The sequence below is a fragment of the Dermacentor variabilis genome, chromosome 2 (assembly GCF_050947875.1).
Source record: "Dermacentor variabilis isolate Ectoservices chromosome 2, ASM5094787v1, whole genome shotgun sequence".
NCBI lineage: Eukaryota > Metazoa > Arthropoda > Arachnida > Ixodida > Ixodidae > Dermacentor > Dermacentor variabilis.
In genome coordinates, this window is record NC_134569.1 from 60,210,985 (window position 1) to 60,229,518 (window position 18,534).

Sequence of the window (18,534 nt, forward strand, 5' to 3'; positions counted from 1 at the left end):
TTGCTAATGATGGACGCCTTCAAGTTCCACCAAGCTCCTGCGAGTATTTCCGCTGCCTGACGAATATTGATAGCAGTCAACTGCTTTAGGCAGAGGTTGATAATCAATTGCTGCACAAGGAGCTTACAAAATTCTGCTTTCACACTCTTCATAATGCCCTGGCCTAGGGGTTGCAGCAAGGACGTGTTGTTTGGGAGCAGAAACTCCAAGCAGACATGCGCCAAGCGAACATTCACGTGAGCAGAGCAGGTGTCGACAACTAGTGGAATTCTTCGGTCATCCCTTCTCATTTGGTCGTCGAGTTTGACGAGCCACTCAGAAAAGAGTTCTCTGGTCATTCAGGCTCGTTTGTTGGTGCGGTAGCCATACGGTAACGCATGACGTTTTTCATGCAGCGAGGCTTTGCATACTTGCCAATGTCGAGTGGCTTAATTTTATAAATATTATATATATTATATTATAATATAATTTATAATTATAATTAATAAATAATTATAATAAAATATTATAGTTAGATTAAAAGTATCAATGAGAATATTGTAGAGCAACATGAAAAACTTTCAATGTAATACAGCTTTCTGTTGCTCAATATGAGCTACATAAGTGTTTTTCTGAGTGTGAAAGAAGCTCGCAAATACACGCAAAATTGCTGCGTGACTGGCCACTCAAGGCACTTTGTGTGTATTTGCGGACTTCTTTCTCGCTTGGAAAAACACTTATGTAGCACGTATCGAGCCACAGAAAGCTGCATCGGGAGTTTTTCATGTTGCGCTACAATTTTCTCATTGACACTTTTCATCTAACTATAATATTTGAGAAGCTGATCAATTAAGACCAGTTATTCAATTAGGTGGAATGAAAAAAATAATGCGAGTATCTCCAAGCGATGGCAAACAAAATTACCTTGTTTCTGTCCAGCTACGCAGCATTTGCATATATTTAATGTTTGGCTCAAGTTACGTGGGACACCCTGTACAGCTTCGAACCGCAGTGAGAGGACACCATAGAACAAAGTTAAAAGCAGCAGCATGCATGTAGCTATGTTGTTGAGTGAGCGGTTTCGTTTTGCTGTGCCTTCGACAAGGTGGCAGATAACCCTTGTTCCGATTATCCCCTATGTCTTTTTAATAATGAACAGCCTTATATTCCGTTAATATGAAGAGCTGGTAACATCCTGGTATTCACAACATTAGTGAGTATATTTCTTTTTAGACAATACAGATTTTTCATAAAAAGTAATGAGTGCAGCTAACATGGCATTTTTGCAGACGAGTTCCCAGGTGAGGCAGAAATACTTTGCCACTAATAATGCTAGCTTGAGAAGACTAACAAAAATTCATGAATTAAATTTTTTATTAGTGGCTTGGAGTAGTTGTCTAAATGCCTAATTCAGAAGCAGTGCCACGTTCATGCACACCTACCTCATAAATATCTTCTAATTCAAACCTAATTCCAAGATATTCATCATCAAATTCCCAAGCTCAATCGTGGCATTAGAGATTGAGTGCATAACACTGTGCGTCGAATGGCAATGCACTGTAAAGTGCTCAGTGAAGTTATAATGATAGCATGCAGCAGCAAATCCTGACCAGACACGCGGTTGCACGTGCCAGCCAAGCAAAGCGTGCCATACCACTAGTTGCCGTGACTAGCAGAGACATTCTGGTATGATGATAGTGGGGCCGCCTTTTATGCGCTTCCGCGGCACTCGGTTTGGATATTTCCTTGATTTACCTTTGAAGTTCGATGATAAATATCTCAAATCAGATGTGACTTTCAAGACATTTAAAAAAATGAGGATACATTAAAATGTGGCCGCCTTCAAATTTTGCCATTCAAACAGCTGCCACTAAAGCACTAATGAAAAGTTAATGAACTTTTGCTTAATTAGTCTTCTGAAGGTCACATTATTAGCAGCAAAGTTTGTCCACCTTGCCTAGGGACTCGTCTGCAAGAACGCCACGGTCGCTGCACTTATAGACAATACAAAGAAACGTACCCTGTATAAGGCAAGATTTTTTCTACCTTTTTTTTTTTTGTTACAGAATCCTCAGCCTCCAAGTCACCCTCACCGTATATGCAAGGCTGATAGATTCAGTTACTGCTTCAATATGACAGCAGCAGTGGCATATTTCCAGAGATGGCCATTTTACACAGCAGCACAAATTCTAGCAACTAATAAACTTAAGCAGCTGGGGAAGTATTTGCCATCATACCAACATAAAGAAAATGTTGATCATCATTGTCATCAACGAGCCATCAAGAAAAAAGTGCTGCCTCGATAGCTGGCGGAGAGCTGTTGCGGGTCCATGCCAGGAAGTGGCATTTACTAGGATGTGTCCATGTTATGAAACTTTTTTTGCATGTTAGATCAGAAATAAACTTGCAATTGATCATTTTGGACACTGTCGTGGTGCCACCAATATACCTCCCCACTAGCAATAAGGCTTGAAACTGGCATGGTTGGTATTACATGTCACAGTGAATTACAGCTCGCACCGGGACAAGGACAGGAAATGACGAGGACAAGTACCAACTAGTAACATATATATGCACATTATGTGTGCATATATGTTACTCACAGGAAATAAAAGAACAGCTGCAAGTCGGCGCTTGTCCTCACCATTTCCTGTCCTCGTCCGGTGTGCACTGCAATTCACAGTAACTCCCCATTAGCCCCCCATATGTACGATGACACCGATTTGAGACACCCTACAGCACATCATCTGATGTTCTGGAATTTCCGTACACCGCCATGAAACCTCAGGCACCACTATGATCAGAATGAGCAAAAGCTTGGTCACCCACAATCATTAGCCAGCTCCACCCTAGCCGTATTTACTGCCCATGATGAAGCAAGTGCTGCACAATGAAAGTTGGAAACCCAGTCATTCTGTCGTCCGAAAGTCCTTGACGGAGCGTTACGCTGTCGGTATCGGACGATTCCGTGGCTTTATTTCCAATGTCCATGACTATTTTCCAATGTCTATGGAGACAGCACGACAATGGCAGAAATACAGAAGAACCTCGTTCATACTTTAAAAAAAATTGAGAAAAAACGTACAAACCGGGAAAACGTACAATCCAAAGTAACAAAAGAAAGAAAGAATTCACAGACACAACTACTGTCGACATCTACCTAATGGGATGCGTCATGCAAATCGTTGTGGTACAAGACACCGACGTGCATGGAGCTGGTGATGCTTTGGCATCCTGAGATGTGTCTTGTGGTTTTCCTATTGCATGGCATTTTAAGAGGGTGACGGGAAACCGAAACCAAATCTAGCTGGTAGTCAAAGCCGGATGCTGCCGAAGTGAAATGCATGCCCCCAATGCATCGCTGGCAGCAGGAAACGGCGGCGCATTTGTATTATCGCCTACTAAAAGCGTGCAGTACGCTACCAATGGCGCTACGCATCTTGCGCCACAAAACGTAAGTGAAGGTGCTTATCCAGTAGGTGCGGCGGCAATAGCTTTGAATGTGGCGTTCGACGATCCGGGCGGAGACCTGCTGGCAGCAGAATAAGAAACGTTCGCCATCATTTTCACGTGAGAGGGGCGGCTACGTACCGTTCTCGATCGCGCATGCCTTGTGCCTTTTCTTGTTCACATGGGATTTAGTGCGTGGAAAACGTATATGATTGCAGTCTGCAGTAGGAAATGGCAGCGCGTTACAGTTATCACCTGTTAAAAGCGTGCGCTACACTTTCGATGGCACCATGCGCTGTGAAACAGATAGGCGAAGATGCTTATCGCAATAGGATTGGCGGTGACAGCTGTGAATGCCATGTGCAACGACCCCGAAGAAGATTTGCTGGTACCGAAATGAAAAACCGAGTGCACGCTGACGTTTTCAAGTGAGACAGGCAGGCAAGTATTGCAGTGAAGCAGCTGCGGCTAATAGCTATATACTGTTCTCGACCGCGCACCCCGCTTGCAAGTTTCTTATTTACAAGGGATCCAACGGCCGGAAAACGTATCATACGATCGCAGTTTGACGACGTACTGAAAGTTGTTGCCAAAAAAACATGTTTTCTGGGAACTTATGAACCGGAAAAGAATGAGTAACTCTATTTGGTCATTTTTTTTGTTCTCGATTGTGAACGTTGGTGCCGGGAAAACGTATGTAATGGGAACGTATCAATAAGGTTTTATTGTACACTGACGTGGTCACATGTAAACATGTGCACACAGCATCGCGTTCACCAACTTTCGTGGCTACTCACAAAATCAAGGCACTTTTCTTTGCCGTGCAAATCAGTTTTTCTCAGGCTTCTGATTATTCAGTATTTTGGGCAATCCCCGCCTAGTCTGAATAATCCATCGCCAACTGTATATTGCCTGATGTTAGTGTGCATACTTAGATTATTTTCTTGGGTCTTCTAACTGCACCCTCGCCTTATAGTCGAATAGATACAGTATGGTACCAAGCAATACTCATTTCTGAATGCTACACCTCAACAAAACTTGAGTGGAAGTGATTGCAGTTTAGCTTGCTCCACTATGTTATGTGCACTATAAGGCTGAGTTGAAAGCTATTGCGTTTTCACTTTTGTTTCATGTTTGATCATGCACAGCTGACAAAGTGAAGCACTTGAAATCTGTTCGGGTAAGCGAATAGTGACTATTTTATTTGGGTTTCAAAAATGTTTAATATTCGCACATCCCTACAATATGGTGGTGTAATATGTACTATCACATGCTGAATTGATATGGCAAGCCCTACAGTCTACACCACTAAAAGACCAGTGTAATTGTAATACACGAGCTTCATTGCCCATAAAGAACGATTGGTAAAATTACAAAAATAAGGGCTTGTCCAAAACATGGAATGAATTGAGAGTAGAAATGCTCATGCCTATCTTCTGGTGAGAACTGACCATGGTTGCCGCCTAATATCAACCATGGCCTTCTGATCCCAGCTCTGAATGCAGGCCAATTGCCGCTCAGCTATTGCAGTGGGCTCTAGAGAAGGAACAAATCACACAGAATAAAGCCCGATAACCTCCGAAGACGCACACATTTATTCATCCCAGCTCTATGCAAACAAAAGGCAACACTCACTTGTCCAAGCCTTTGCTATCTTCATTCGTTGAGCTTTCAGAGTCCCCATTCAAACCTTGCACGACAGTGGCTGGAGAACTGCAAGAAGAACATACTTCTGTTGAGTTGCATGGCAGTCTGGCAAAGGAGTACACATCAAGCCAAAGCTCTGCATAAGTATGACCAGTGGCGTAGCAACAGGGGGGGCCAGTGGGGGGGGGGGAGTGTCATATACGCCTGAAAACAACCCTCTTTCCACTAGCTTGACTGGGTGCAAATGGCAAAGAATGCTCCGATATCTAGTACCCCGAGCTCATGTACCCGATGCGTTGCGCTGCAGAATTGTCGGCTGCAGCTCTGTCAACACCCCAAGAAATAATTGCACGAGTGTGCGGGCTAAAAAATTTTAATTCGCAAAATGGTCGCTAAACTACTCGCCTTAGCAGAATGTTTCAAGTGGGGTGCGCTTGTGCCATGCGTTCATGCTGGGAGCAGGAGTCGCAGGAGTCAGAACGCGCAGCGAATACGAACAAAGACAGCAGCAAGAAGGCGTTCAACCAGCGCGCCCGGCACTTGTGTTTACGGCGAAGCGTTCATTGAGAGCGACGTTGCATAAGTGCGGCCGTCAAAAGTCGCAAATGGGATTCTCTGGATCGTCTTCAGACTCGGTGCAGCGGAAGAGTTTGGCGACGTATGACTCGCCAGGCTGTAGTCGCGGACCCGCCGCGATGTTCGGCTCGCTTTTTCTTCCCCTCTCCCGCTCGCTCCGAAAAGCCGCAGCGAAACCTGCCGTTGTGTTTCACGCTTTCCTTCTTACCCTCGAAAGTTTCAGAAAACTGTTGGTGTTGTGTGACTTCATGTCACAAGTACAGTGTCTGTGTCAGCTGCACAGAATTTTATTTAAGAAAGGAGAGTTTTTAAGGATATTTCCTGATATTCTATAAAGTAATGTGTCTTTGTGATTACTAGGAACTCGGTAGCGTGAAATATATGGCAGATAAGTAATAACCATATCCTTAATAATCCCTTAATTAGTGCTTATAGAGGAAGCACTTCAATTCGAGAATTGAGGACTCAAAGTCATAATATTAACTCAACAAAAACTTCTTAAACAATATTGTTTTGGGTGCTACAACCTACAGTACTTTGGCACTGCGGGCGGCGCCCAGTATGGCAGCAGCGAAAGAAATATGAAATAGTGGACCAGTGATGTTGATCCCTCAGTCTCCTCCATTGCGAATTCAGAGCAAGAGTAGTCCAAGCTATCGCTGGCACGGGCTTCATCGCGGCTTTTTTTTTTTTTTAATGGTGACGCCAAGAATCTATGCGAAGCATGCTCTGTTCTGTTCGCAATCTTTTGGTGGTACTGCAGCTCGGATAATCACGTTTGTCCGTATAGCAGCAAATAAAAACAAGGCCTAATTGTTCAGAATGAAGAGAACTCGTAATTGTCATAGCATTGGCGCCCGTGCAGCAAGGAGGCAGATGGCGTTTTCCGTTTTTCTAATATGGTGGGGAGATCACCGTCACTGACACACAATTTAATTTTCGTTTTCGTTTAGGGCTGCCCACAGCCAAAATACTGCGCGCCATAGTACCTACGACGATTTTAGTGAAGTTGTTGTTGGGCAAGATATGAATGTCAGCCTTATTAATTTTGCAAATGCAATGTTGCCACTAAAATTGGTAATTAAAACTTTATAAAGATATTTATATCTTTATAAATGCTTCTTCGGCATTTGCGCCATGTGTACTGCGTGTTTAGCACACATGCTGCATGTTTACATTATGGCAGTGTAGGATCTGACATCATCGATTCATCCTGACATCACACGAAGCAGCTACCCATTTCAGTCTCAGTATCTCGTTTATTTGTTATTTAAAGTTATCTATGAATTTCTAAGCAAACTGAACCACCCTACCGGTGACAGGACTCAACGCAATTTGAAAATGACAATATCCTAATATGGTTATAAAAACGCCAGAGTTACCCTTTAATTATAACTTAACTTCACAACTTCACAAGGTGCATGCATTCACTGACATGGTAAGCAAGTGAGCCAAAGTTGCATCAACAAAATGTCTACAAAGGATGGTACCTGAAAGAGTAAACCCTGCTTCTTGCTACCTGTTTGATCTATGCACCTAAGAAGCACATGTAAGTCAAAATCCTTGTAGTACAAACTTATGTGAGGCACATTCAAGTCAGCAACAGAAATGTATCACTTGAATTTCTAAGTTTGCTGAGTAAAGAAGAAAAATCCTCTGCATGCTAGCGTCACTTAATGGCATAATGCACGCAAAGGCATTTGATAATCACTGCAACACGTGCCAGGCATGTCATGCACAATAGAAACACACGCAAACCTAGTAGGTCCCACTCATCTTGTTTATAATGCACGTACAGACCAAATTATGTCGCATGCACAACACGGATCCACCAAGCTACCGCAACAAGGTATACATGGGCTATTTATTGTTAAGTAGGTTGGTGACTTCACTTTGCGTTAAAATTATGCCCCTGCCACCACACTTTAGAGAAATAAAAAGTGTTGCAGAACATCTATCTTATATTGAATCAAGATTATTCAAAAGCTGACAATAAAATCCCTTCTACTTCATTCTACGCATGCTGTAAAGCCTTCTTTCAAAAATAATCACCATTTTCTGATTTAAGCTCAAGGCAATAATTCAAAAGAAATTCTTTTTACTTAGGGGCGATCTGAAAATGAAATGCTATAAAACTAAGCTTGCCTCAGGATGCATGCAAACTGGCTGCTGTGGTACACATATACAAGACCTAAAACTTGGTGGAGGGTAGTAGCTCATGTAGTGTGTGAGGATTGTTTTTGTACACACATCCTTTGAGTACACCTACAGACGTTATCAGATGGACTACAGGTGTTGTGCTATCATATCGCATGCTACACAGTGACATCAGCTAACTCCCTTCCTGTCATGGTGCCTCAGTGGCTTTGGAATTCAGCTGCCGAGCAGAAGTTTGTGGTTTTGATTCCTGGTAGCCACATTCCGATGGGAGCTCAATAGAAAAACACTCATGTACTTAGATTTAGGTGCACATTAAGGAACCTCAGGTAAGTCAAATCAGTACAGAGTGCACCGCTGACATTTCTGATAGCCCATGTTTTGTTTTGGACATTAACCCTTTGACGGTTTTCGCCGTACATGTACGGCGGCGGTTTTCTGTCCCGCAAGGTCTTCGCCGTACGGGTACGGTTTCGACCCTCCGTTTGAAATTTCGTGCCATAATGACTATGCATGCTCACTGGGAGGTGCTGCCACCTCTTAGGACTTACAAGAAGCGTTTGAAATTTGTGCTACCTTCTTAGGGAGATAAACAGAACTGACTTCTAGCTTCAGCGCATCGCGCAGACTGCGGCAACACCCCTTTTGCAGTTTCGGTTTCGCCGTGTGATCGCAACGGAGGCGCGCGAAACGTCATTTTTCTTTTTGTCGGCACTCTCTTGCAGATGTGGTGGAAGTTGATTTCTATCTTCATTGGCGCTGCTCTTAGCCTAACCGCTGCTCACGAGGTCTTCTCGCTCTCAGCGGCAGCGCGCTTTCGCGGTTTCGGTTCCGCCGCGACGGAGGCGCGCAAAACATGATTTTCACCTTTGTCGGCACGCTATCGCAGGGGCGGCGGAAGTTGATTTCTATCTTGATTGGCACTGCTCTTAGCTCGTTTACCACTGCCTCTCATGACGTATTCTCGCTCTCTGTAGCTGTGCGGAGACTCGTGTTTCCAAGGAGTACCACACTCTGAAATACTATTGAACATTTTGCAGTTCTGAGTGATGCCGACACCAAAATACTGTTCCTAATTTTTTTTTACTATTTATTCCCGACTTTACACATCTTGTACATTCAAGATCCGCAATAAAGTAATTTGACCACCTGGGAAAGTTTTCTCCAAAATAATTCGACCCTCAAAGGGTTAAACCTCACAGTTTGATTACCAGCTACCTCACACACGTTATGTTAGAACAATGAAAATGCAAGCCACAGAAATAGCAACCTTAGTACTGTTCTTTTTTTGTGTGTTTGTATGAGACGCAACAAATTTCTCCCACTACAGTGGTCCATTTAGGGAATGCAGCAAATCATGATGATGTGTGGCATTTAATGGTGCAAGGACCAGCTATGGCCAAAAAGTGCTATGACATTTGGTAATGAATTGTTTATGTCTTATGTTTGAAATTATTAAATGTGTTACAAATGCAAATGTAATTCAGCTGTAAACATGCCTAAAAGCTGGTCTTTATAAGCTATGTAGAATATATGAGCATCAAAAAAATGACAATGACCCACAATAAAAAGGAATGCAAACATTCTGCTGTGAAGAAATTACCTACTAAAATGCATACAAGAACTACTGCCTCTATAGGGCTCCTGAAGTAGAGGGCTGAGAGGCACATGCTATAAAAACTCATGTCACTGCAGCTACAGCCTCGAAGGTGCGGCTGTGCTACACATGACCCAGCTAAATAACTTCTAAGATGTTAACTTCACCTAAAAAGCTAAGAACTGTCTTCAAGTTAAAAAGTGGTTCATTGCTTAGAAAAATATGCTGGATCAAGTGGAATACGCTAGCAATAAACAGAATGAAAGTACTTTTTACACTCAGTTTCTATTTCCCTGCACTGAATGAGGATGTGGAGAACTGTAAAGCTGTTACGATGCCTTCGGCATGATGGAGAATCACTTCCAGTCACTAGGTAAGAGTGGGTGTCGAAGGTATGACCTATTCTTAATGGACAAAGGAGCACTTTGTATCATGCTGTTTTCTCCGATACCCAGTGCCCCAAGTCAGGTATTATCAAGTGCAGTTTATTGGATACCTCGGTATCCCACTGTTTCTGCTAGTGCTTCTTCAGCTTACGACGTAAATATGGTTTCGCGCACAGTGGACATAGTTAGCCTGCTAACAATAGTTTGAAACGCCGCTTTCGAGACCTTCCACGCTGCTCATGGACACACTGCACTATCGTACATAAAAGAGAACTATATTGTTTTCTAAGCAGTTCGCCACGTCTTACAGAAGAATGTGCATAAAGTCGCACCAGTGTACAAGATGCACCTGTTCCTACAGTAAGCGACTTTTGTCATGGTTAAGTAACCCACACGTAACAGTGCCAAATTGCTTCGGCCCCCCGCGCCCTCAGTTCGGGATCTTCTTGTTGCTGTCAGATTGCCTGGGTTTGGGTGGCTCTAACGGCTGGATCGACGAGCCTTTTGGCGGGAGAGTTCTCGGCGCCACTCGTCAACGATGCCCATTTCTCGGGGAAATGCACGTGCGGCCGTCCCATTCATTTTCCGACTGAACTGAATGGAAACAAAGCCGGCGCAGCGCACACAATAATCTTCCTGCCCTTTCCCTACACAGCTGAAAGCGAAACGCCCTGATTGGTTACACATGTGGCGTGAGCGTACGCCTATGCAGCTGTAATCCTTGCCAATGACTCACGCTCCGGCTCCGGCACAGCTGTCAACTCATCAAATCGCCCTTCCCCGCAGCTGCTCTGTTCTGGGAGCAACCGAGTTTCAGCGTGACCATATCGGCACCGAAACTTGTGAGCCAATACAAGCTTCGATAGAAAAAATGATGTTTTAATTTGTAAATGCGGGCCACGCACAAGCAATGTTATGGATGCTCCAGGCGCATTTCTGCTGTCGTGGTCGCCGCGATGTACCGTATATGCCTAGTGCACCGTCTATAGAGGCGCCACTGATAGCCACCTAGCGGGCGCTTCCAACAGTATGCACGGGAGCAGTAGCAGACGACAACGCTTTGCAGCAAGGATGGCTGAAGTTTTCTCCTTTGTTGAATTTTTCCTTTTCCTTTCCATTTCCTTTTGAATTTCTCCTTTGTTCAGGTGCAAGACTGCTTCTTCTGCGGTGACAGCTGTAGGGAAGACGCTGACCTCGGTGAGAGCGGGTATGAACACGATGTTACCAGCGTTTGGGGCAACATGGTCCACATACGTGCCAGATGCGTCCCGCAGACAAACGCCATGAACCATAAATTTTGTTAGGTAATTCGATGTCTCGATTGTTTATTTTTTTTTAATTCTGCCCTTACTGCAACGCTTCTGTACCTCAATAATAAGCACTCGTCGTTAGTGCAGACTTATATCAAACAAATCCACACGGTGCAATGTATACATTTGCCGTTGTGATTTTTCTGCCGATTAATACATGTAACATCACCGAGTAAGTGCAGTCAAAGTCGCCTCAAGAAGAGTAATTACGAATTTATTGATGGAAACGCATACACTAGTCAACGAAGTCACCAAATGCACAGGTTAATAAAAGAGCGTGTTACAGCTGTACACAATGTACAGATGCAATTATGCTGCATACGCCAATCAACTGCCGTTCCCGCCGCAGTTCTTGCAATTTTAAATTCCCCAAGGGAGCTTCTTGGAAACGTACAAAGCTAAAGTCCAACTAGCTTTTCAGTACTTTTTTTTAAATGTTACTAGAGAGAGGTACCACATGATATATTTAAAGGCAGAGCAGCGCCAGTCAAAGTAGATGAGCACAGGCGGCAACGCCGGGTTTAGTCCTCTGCAGTGTAAGCATAATAAGAAAGAATGCAGTTGAGTACAAAATTCACATGCAAGGAGGGACTACGTTGTGAAACAAACAAATCACTCGGTGTGTTAAATCAGCTCAGACAGCACTGAGGTGTGATGACTTGCCAAACGTGATGCGAACTTTTCGGCGAAAAATGGAACGAAAATACCATATGCAGCAACTATTAGCAATTCTCGCCCTGAACTACCTGTATTCTAAACACATTTCCCAAAAAAGCAGAAATCTAAGATGCCCTCGGGCAAAAAGAATAAAGCTGTTAAAAAAGCACTTGCTTGGTATCATTCCGATAAACACAGCGTGATTTAGACCCTTTACAAATAAGGCAGTGTGAAAACCTCGCAGCTCAAGAGAATCAACAAGAGTTACGCATAAAACAACTAGCAACAGTTAAACATGTGCGAAGCCACTCGTAAAATAGATGCAAAAACATGAAGTGTGTGACAGCTGGTGCGAGGGTTTACAGGGCCACATAAAACCAACAATTTCAGTTCTTGCGAACTTCAGCAGCTTTAACATACAACACAATGCGCTCGTGCAATCGTGCTGCCTAGCTAGCGCAATGCGGTAAAGAAGCGGAAAACAATATAAGTGGCAAACGACATTCCGTAATTTAGCGAACTGCCTTTAAACCGCATACTGCACTGCAAACGAACTTCGTTGCTTACACAATCTAACTACGATTGAGTGGAAAAAAACACCGAAGCGACAAAGGAAAGGATGAGAACAAGAAAGTTCCTGCCGAAGCGACAATCCATTGCTACCACTTCTCCTGCTGATGAGGCTTTGCGGGGAATGATTAGAACCGCATTGCCGGCATGTTTTCGCCGGTATTTGAGCCCCCCACCCTGCAACAATTCTTCAACATTCCTTGAAGCTTTAGCCACCCCCCACATACGAAGGGTGTTGCCTATTTTGCTCTGAAAACGTGAATAGGAGAGAAGCACTACTAATGCCACAACAAACTACAGCACACAGCACTAATGGCAGCCTTGCCACTAGTGGCAAGGCTGCCACTAGTGGCGCGTTTATCAGCACGCACTACGCGTATAGCCTAAAGACGATAACATTGACCCTGCGTGCCGTATATGCTGTATGTGCGAGTGAAAGCAGTGCGGAAGGGAGGGAGGGAGGCTTGTACTCTGATAGTAACTGCGTAGTTTGAGCAGCGGCACGCTGCCACTTGCGTTGCTGTTCCGTCCTTCTCGCACTGCACTAAACAACTCAATCACGAGAAGAACCCAGTACCTCCATAATGTACACAACCTGTAGGAACTGCCAGAGGAGGTCAACACAACACGTTTCGGGAGGCCACAGCATCCAATCCGATTTTGACTGCAGTTTCTGCAAAAATAAAAAAATAAAGAAGCTGTGTATAAGTTACTCCTTTATATCATCCAGATTGCGGAGTAGACCTCTCACATTCCTATGTCTGTGCAGCCACACTGGATGTGTTTTGTGCTGTGTGTGAAGAAAGAGACCTTTTCAGGCCCCGTAATACAGGATTCTTCTTCTCCTGGCACCCTCCATGGTGCTATGCAGTTTCTTCGGCGTGCAAGGCCCCAGAGTAGTGTTGCCTGCATGCAGTGCCTATTCAGAGGCGTTGGTTGACGGCAGCTCGGTGGGCACACTCTGGAGTTTTTCGGGCCTGTCTCTACAGGCAGTGGCCCTGGGACCGACAGGCCCGGAGGTCTGCTGGCCATTCTTGACTGGAAAAGGAGCAGAGCTTGCTGCTCCTGCCGGAGGGGCTGATGGTGCGACCTCCATCACACTCCATATGACTTGGGTGGCTGCCAAAGGATGTGGTACTACCCCTTGGCATGTCACATTGGTGTAGGAAGGACTGGACTGATTGTAAATAGCGAAACGCTCACTGGCCTCGGGGAAAGGTAGGTTTAATTTGACTTTCAGTTCTATGATTTGTTTATCCTTTTTCCACGTGTGGCATGGCACGATCACGACTAGGTAGGGTCATCTTCACAGTTGGCACAGCGGGTTGCTGAAGTGCAGACGTCTGAAGCATGTTCAGTTGAACAACACTTAGAACAAGTATCACAGCCTCTGCAGCTTTGCGACCCATGCCCAAAATGCTGACACTCCAAACGTTGACGCGGATTTGGGATGTGTGGTCTGACACGAAGCTTGCAGTAGCCAGTTTCGATTGATTCAGGTAGGTCGCTGGTTCCAAAAGTAATGATTATGTACTTGGCAGGTATTTGGCTTCTTACCTTACCTTAGTATTATTCTTTGCACCTTGACTACATTCTGGTTTTGCCATCCTTCAAGTAGTTCGCTTTCACCGAGTTTGAGGTCATCCTCCGAGATCATACCGTACACTGCGTGGTATCACTGAAGCGGGAATGTCCCCAAATACTACAAGTTCTGAGAGTTTGTCATACTGTAGTTTGTTGTGCAGTTCGAGAAGAATATGGCCGCTTCCCATTTTCATTACTTTATAACCTGGGCCAGTTAGTTCCGTGAGACATTTGGCTGTAAGGAATGGTGAGGCCATTCTGACTGTCTTGCTATCGTGCTGACTGTGTACAACGTGGTACTTGGGAAAAGACTTTTGGTTGCATAAAAAAGTATGAACGTTTCATCAGTGCGCCTTCTCTTCAGAGAGCAATCAGGTAGTGGGGGAAAGTTGTTTGCCATATAATGCTGGAAAATTTAGTGGCTATGGTGGCCGCCCACCACCGAGCCCAACAAGGGAATGCTACAAAGTTGAAAGAATACCTGGAGATGCCAGCCATGCATCGCCACTATAACCTGACATAATATACCCAAGGTTGGATCACTACACCAGGTTAACCCTTACCATCCAGAAATTCAGAATTGAAAAGCGAAAAGAACACAGGGAAGATGAAAAGGCGAGAAAGAAAAAAAGATTGAAGAGGAGGATAGGAAAAGGCGACTTCAGATTTCCTTCAGGTGAGTCATTTTGGAGGTCCCGTCTATGTGAAGATGAGGCCAAACAAGTGTGCAGCCTCCACCAGGGGGCCTTAAAGGTTCAAACACCTGACATCGGCTCAACGCCCCAGATCCCCCTTTCTCCAGACACAGCTAAGCCATGCACGGCTGCACACAGGAGAGTCCAACACTCGTGTGCTCAGGTGCGCGGTTTCGAATCCAGCAAATCGAACACAAGGCTACTAAGTGTTGGATGTATAAGGGGAGAAGAGTAAGCATGACGAGAGCGACTCTGCTACGAGTGGCTGCAGATTATGAGCTATTTCAAGCTCTTCATCATGGAAGTGCACCTAAAGAAAGAAGTTTTTATGGAATGGACATTTTCGTAACTAGACCATTGGCATGCTGGTTTCCCAAACAAGTTCCACTGTCATGGAATTAGCAGGACAGCCCCCCAAATGTCAGAATAATAACAAAAAAAAAAATCATGGGGTTTTATATGCCAAAACCATTTTCTGATTATGAGTCACGCCGTAGTGGAGGACTCTGGAAAATTCAAGCACCTGGGGTTCTTTAACGTGGGCCTAAATTTAGGGGAATGGCTGTTTTCGCATTTCACCCCCATCGAAATGCGAGAATCTAGGCACAACATTAAATGGTGCTTTCTGACATAACTGTCGCTAAAAGGACACAGAGAGAGACTGGAAAAACTATTATGGTGATGGTTAACCAGTGCCGTCAATGTTTCTATCTGCTTGTGTCCCTTTAGCAGCAATTACATCCTTCTAGAGTTCCAGAGAACGAAAGCCATGGAAATACATTTCCCTCAAGAAATGAGTGCAAAGCCTGGAATTTACAGATGCACTCAACACAAGTAATGTTGATTGACTAGTGGGGGTTTAAAGGCCACCTGCAACAAAATTTTTGGCCCCATAAGAATGCTTAGTTCAAGGTATTGTAGATATACAGGGACATGCACATTTCACTTAATGTGTTTGAAAAAGATTTTGCATTTACTGCTGCACTGCTGTTGCCAAAATTTTGCCGAAAGATCGCATTTTGGAGTCTGCATCGTTCAGTGTAACACTTGCCACAGTTAATTGCCTGCTTTTTTGCTGGCAGCGTGTTCTAGAGGAGCGGGTAACACGTGGCTAACCTCCCTGACCGGCTGCTTTCTGCAGCTGCTGGCAGGCGGTGACACAAGCATATGCATACACTGTCACGGCAGCAGCTCGCATCCCCATTAGCGAAGGCAACCTTGCAGTTCGTTCTTAAAGAAACAGGCAATCAACTATGGCAAGTGTTACACTGATTGATGTAGACTCCAAAATGCGATCCTTCTGCAAAATTTCAGTAAGAACAGCGCAGTGGTAAGCACAATATCTTTCTTGGAGGACGTTAAGCAAAATATGCATATCCCTGTAGAGGAGCCTTCATGCAAAATTTGATATTTAAAAGATGAGCGGAAGCATCATGAAAAGGTTGCAAAATAGCAGTGTAATACTGAAACTGAAAAAAAAAGAAAGAAACACTGCCATTATCACTCGCTGGACATATGACCTAGCACTCGCAGCTCCTTGGCATGACCTCCACGGTAAGGTTCGTGAACCTTCGATACCAGTGAATCTATTTTGACATACAGTCATGAGCGACTAGGAATGGGAAAATAACTAAATTTTCAAGCAGCGATTTTGCATGAAGTGTATATTAAATCTCAGCATGAAAATTCATGCGAACTAGCTTTTCAACTTTTGTACAATTTCATATCCATTTTTTAGTCGCCACATCCTCTTCAATTCATATTTGCATGTTCTCTTTCATACATGCTACACATTCCACGACCCATGTGAGTTTGAAGGCCATTAAATGAGCGATTCTGAGCGTTTATCGGACGTTCTTCTATAGCACTGATAGCATTACAAAGCTGCAGCAAGCAAGAACCGTCTCTTGACACATTTGAGACCTCACAACGCTACAGTAGAGCCTCCATACATCCCCAAACAGGCATGGTTTCATATTGAGTGAATACTAACCTTTAAATGAAGATGGTACATTAGATCACAAATCAGGTCTAAAGATGAGATGTAGCAGGTAGCTGGAATGTAAATGCTGTTGTGTTGCCCTATTTAGTATTGCTCCAGAAATTGGTGAAACTGCTGAAATTTTTTGCGCTGTTTTCTGCCAAAGTCATGAAGCAACCAGCACAAATGTATATATGCTGCTAAGTAATACCATCACAGCACAGGAAAAGATGCAGCTTTGACTGATGCGTCACACGTAACTGAAAATGTACTTACTGCACACCAGCTGCTGTGCAAGCCATGACAAGTAATTTTCTGTCTATATGAACAGCAGCTCAAGCTGGAAATACTACAAAATGTGAGAAACTCGGGGCATATAACACGTTGCACGCCATTAGTACAAGTAACCCAAGAACTCACACCCCACTAAGTTCACTGACAAGTGCGAAAAGAACAGACCCCCTCGAAATCGCCGAGACGACGAAAGCATACGTGCGGCGTGCGTAGCTCAGGAACAGGCAATCGCCAGTTATGTCTACATCCACACTCATGGCGTGCTCCCGACGCTACAGAGACAATGTTGACATTTACAAGGCACACGTAAGCGGCGCAAAACTCTCGTCGTCATTACACGCGCTCCGAAATGGGGTTGGATGATCAGCGCCGAAGGCAATTGCTCCAAAACTAGCAACCAGCTAGTCAGCGATGCGGCTGGGTATCATACGAAGTACGGCACACGCGTCAGCGCGAATACATGTTCCTGGCCGCGAGAACGCCCGCTCGATAATCCGCTCTGGTCGAGGCGCACGCCGACGACCGGACGCGAGCGCCTTGGCCGCGCCAGTGGCACAGCGATAGCTGCTCCGATGTGGAGAGAAAAAAATGGGATAATGAAAGCGCGCACCGACCACTGCACTCAGCGAAAATTCAGGTGGGGCTGTCCTTACCAGCGCTGTGTCCATGTGAATCGGGCACAGAACGGGCTGTACTCCCTGGCGTGGCAAGCGAGCAGTGCCAGCTGCTCGCACGGCCATTTAAATCGGCGAGCCCAACACGAAACATGGCTCCGTCGGGGTCGGGCGGTCGCCTCGGCGATTGCGCTCGCACGGGCTACGGCCGCCGCCAGGTTCAACGCGATTGCTCGAAACAGCTCCTGTCGGGCCGCAAGGTGCAATTCGGTGTCTCTGTGGTGCCTGTCGGGAGTTCTAATGCATTTATATGTTCGGTCACGGGCCTCTCAGTCGATACGATGCGTGTGCCGCCGGGGAAGCCTCCCCTTCTGCGATGGCGGACGCGCCGCCTCAACGCTTACCTATGGCCACAGTCTTGGCATTAAAAGCCTCCTCGGTCATCCGTCGACATGATCGGCCCATCTAGATACTGCCACGGGTCAGCACCGATGACTAACGGCGCTTTTTCGATGGTAAGGGGCCACAGGATGATCACCTCTTGGCGGCCATGTTTGAGCTACCAAGAGAACAGCCGCGGTGGTGCATGCCAGATAAAAATACAAACACACAAAAGAGAAAACAAAGCTCCAGCGATACTGGGTTTCTTTATGCTCACCCTGTAGGCGACTCTGGGTCGTACATCACGATGTTGCCGGTTGCACCGCAGGCACTTGCGACACGGGAATGGCGCGCAGCCGTCCTGGAGAGCGACGACTCGCGGCTCTTATCTGCAGCCTCGCCGTTCCGGGGCCCTGGCCGACATCGCCAAGTACGCTGCCGTAATGTCGAGAGTACACGTTATGTTTGTGCTTTGCAACGGCCTTACCAGCCGCAAAAGACAGCCTACGTATTACAAGCAACATTATCAAAGGTGCCACCTACCTATTAATTTCATGATTCTCGTGAGCAGCACTTTCTTTCAACGTCTGCTGTTGCCTCTTGCCCTTCGTGTATGCCGATTGTGTGTATGTGCGCATGTGTGCGTGTGTGGAAGC

General features: G+C 45.2%; 1 protein-coding gene across 5 annotated transcripts in view; it reads right to left on the bottom strand.

Annotated features, from left to right (window-relative positions):
• The window catches only part of Set2 (SET domain containing 2), a 118,853-nt gene extending 100,320 nt beyond the window's left edge, over positions 1-18,533 (bottom strand). For 2 of the 5 annotated variants that reach the window (XM_075680700.1, XM_075680701.1), the window contains exons 1-4: positions 18,422-18,532; positions 18,156-18,313; positions 17,902-18,056; positions 5,065-5,142 (exon numbers count right to left, since the gene is read on the bottom strand). Coding sequence is in view for 2 of the 5 variants with exons in the window: in XM_075680699.1 (XP_075536814.1) it covers positions 5,065-5,142; positions 18,156-18,181 (104 nt within the window). In the remaining 3 variants the exon portion in view is untranslated. Of the gene's footprint in view, positions 1-5,064; positions 5,143-17,901; positions 18,057-18,155; positions 18,314-18,421 lie in introns of all 5 variants that reach the window. The other 3 variants (XM_075680697.1, XM_075680703.1, XM_075680699.1) reach the window with 2 other exon arrangements.
• Position 18,534: the final 1 nt, after the last annotated feature.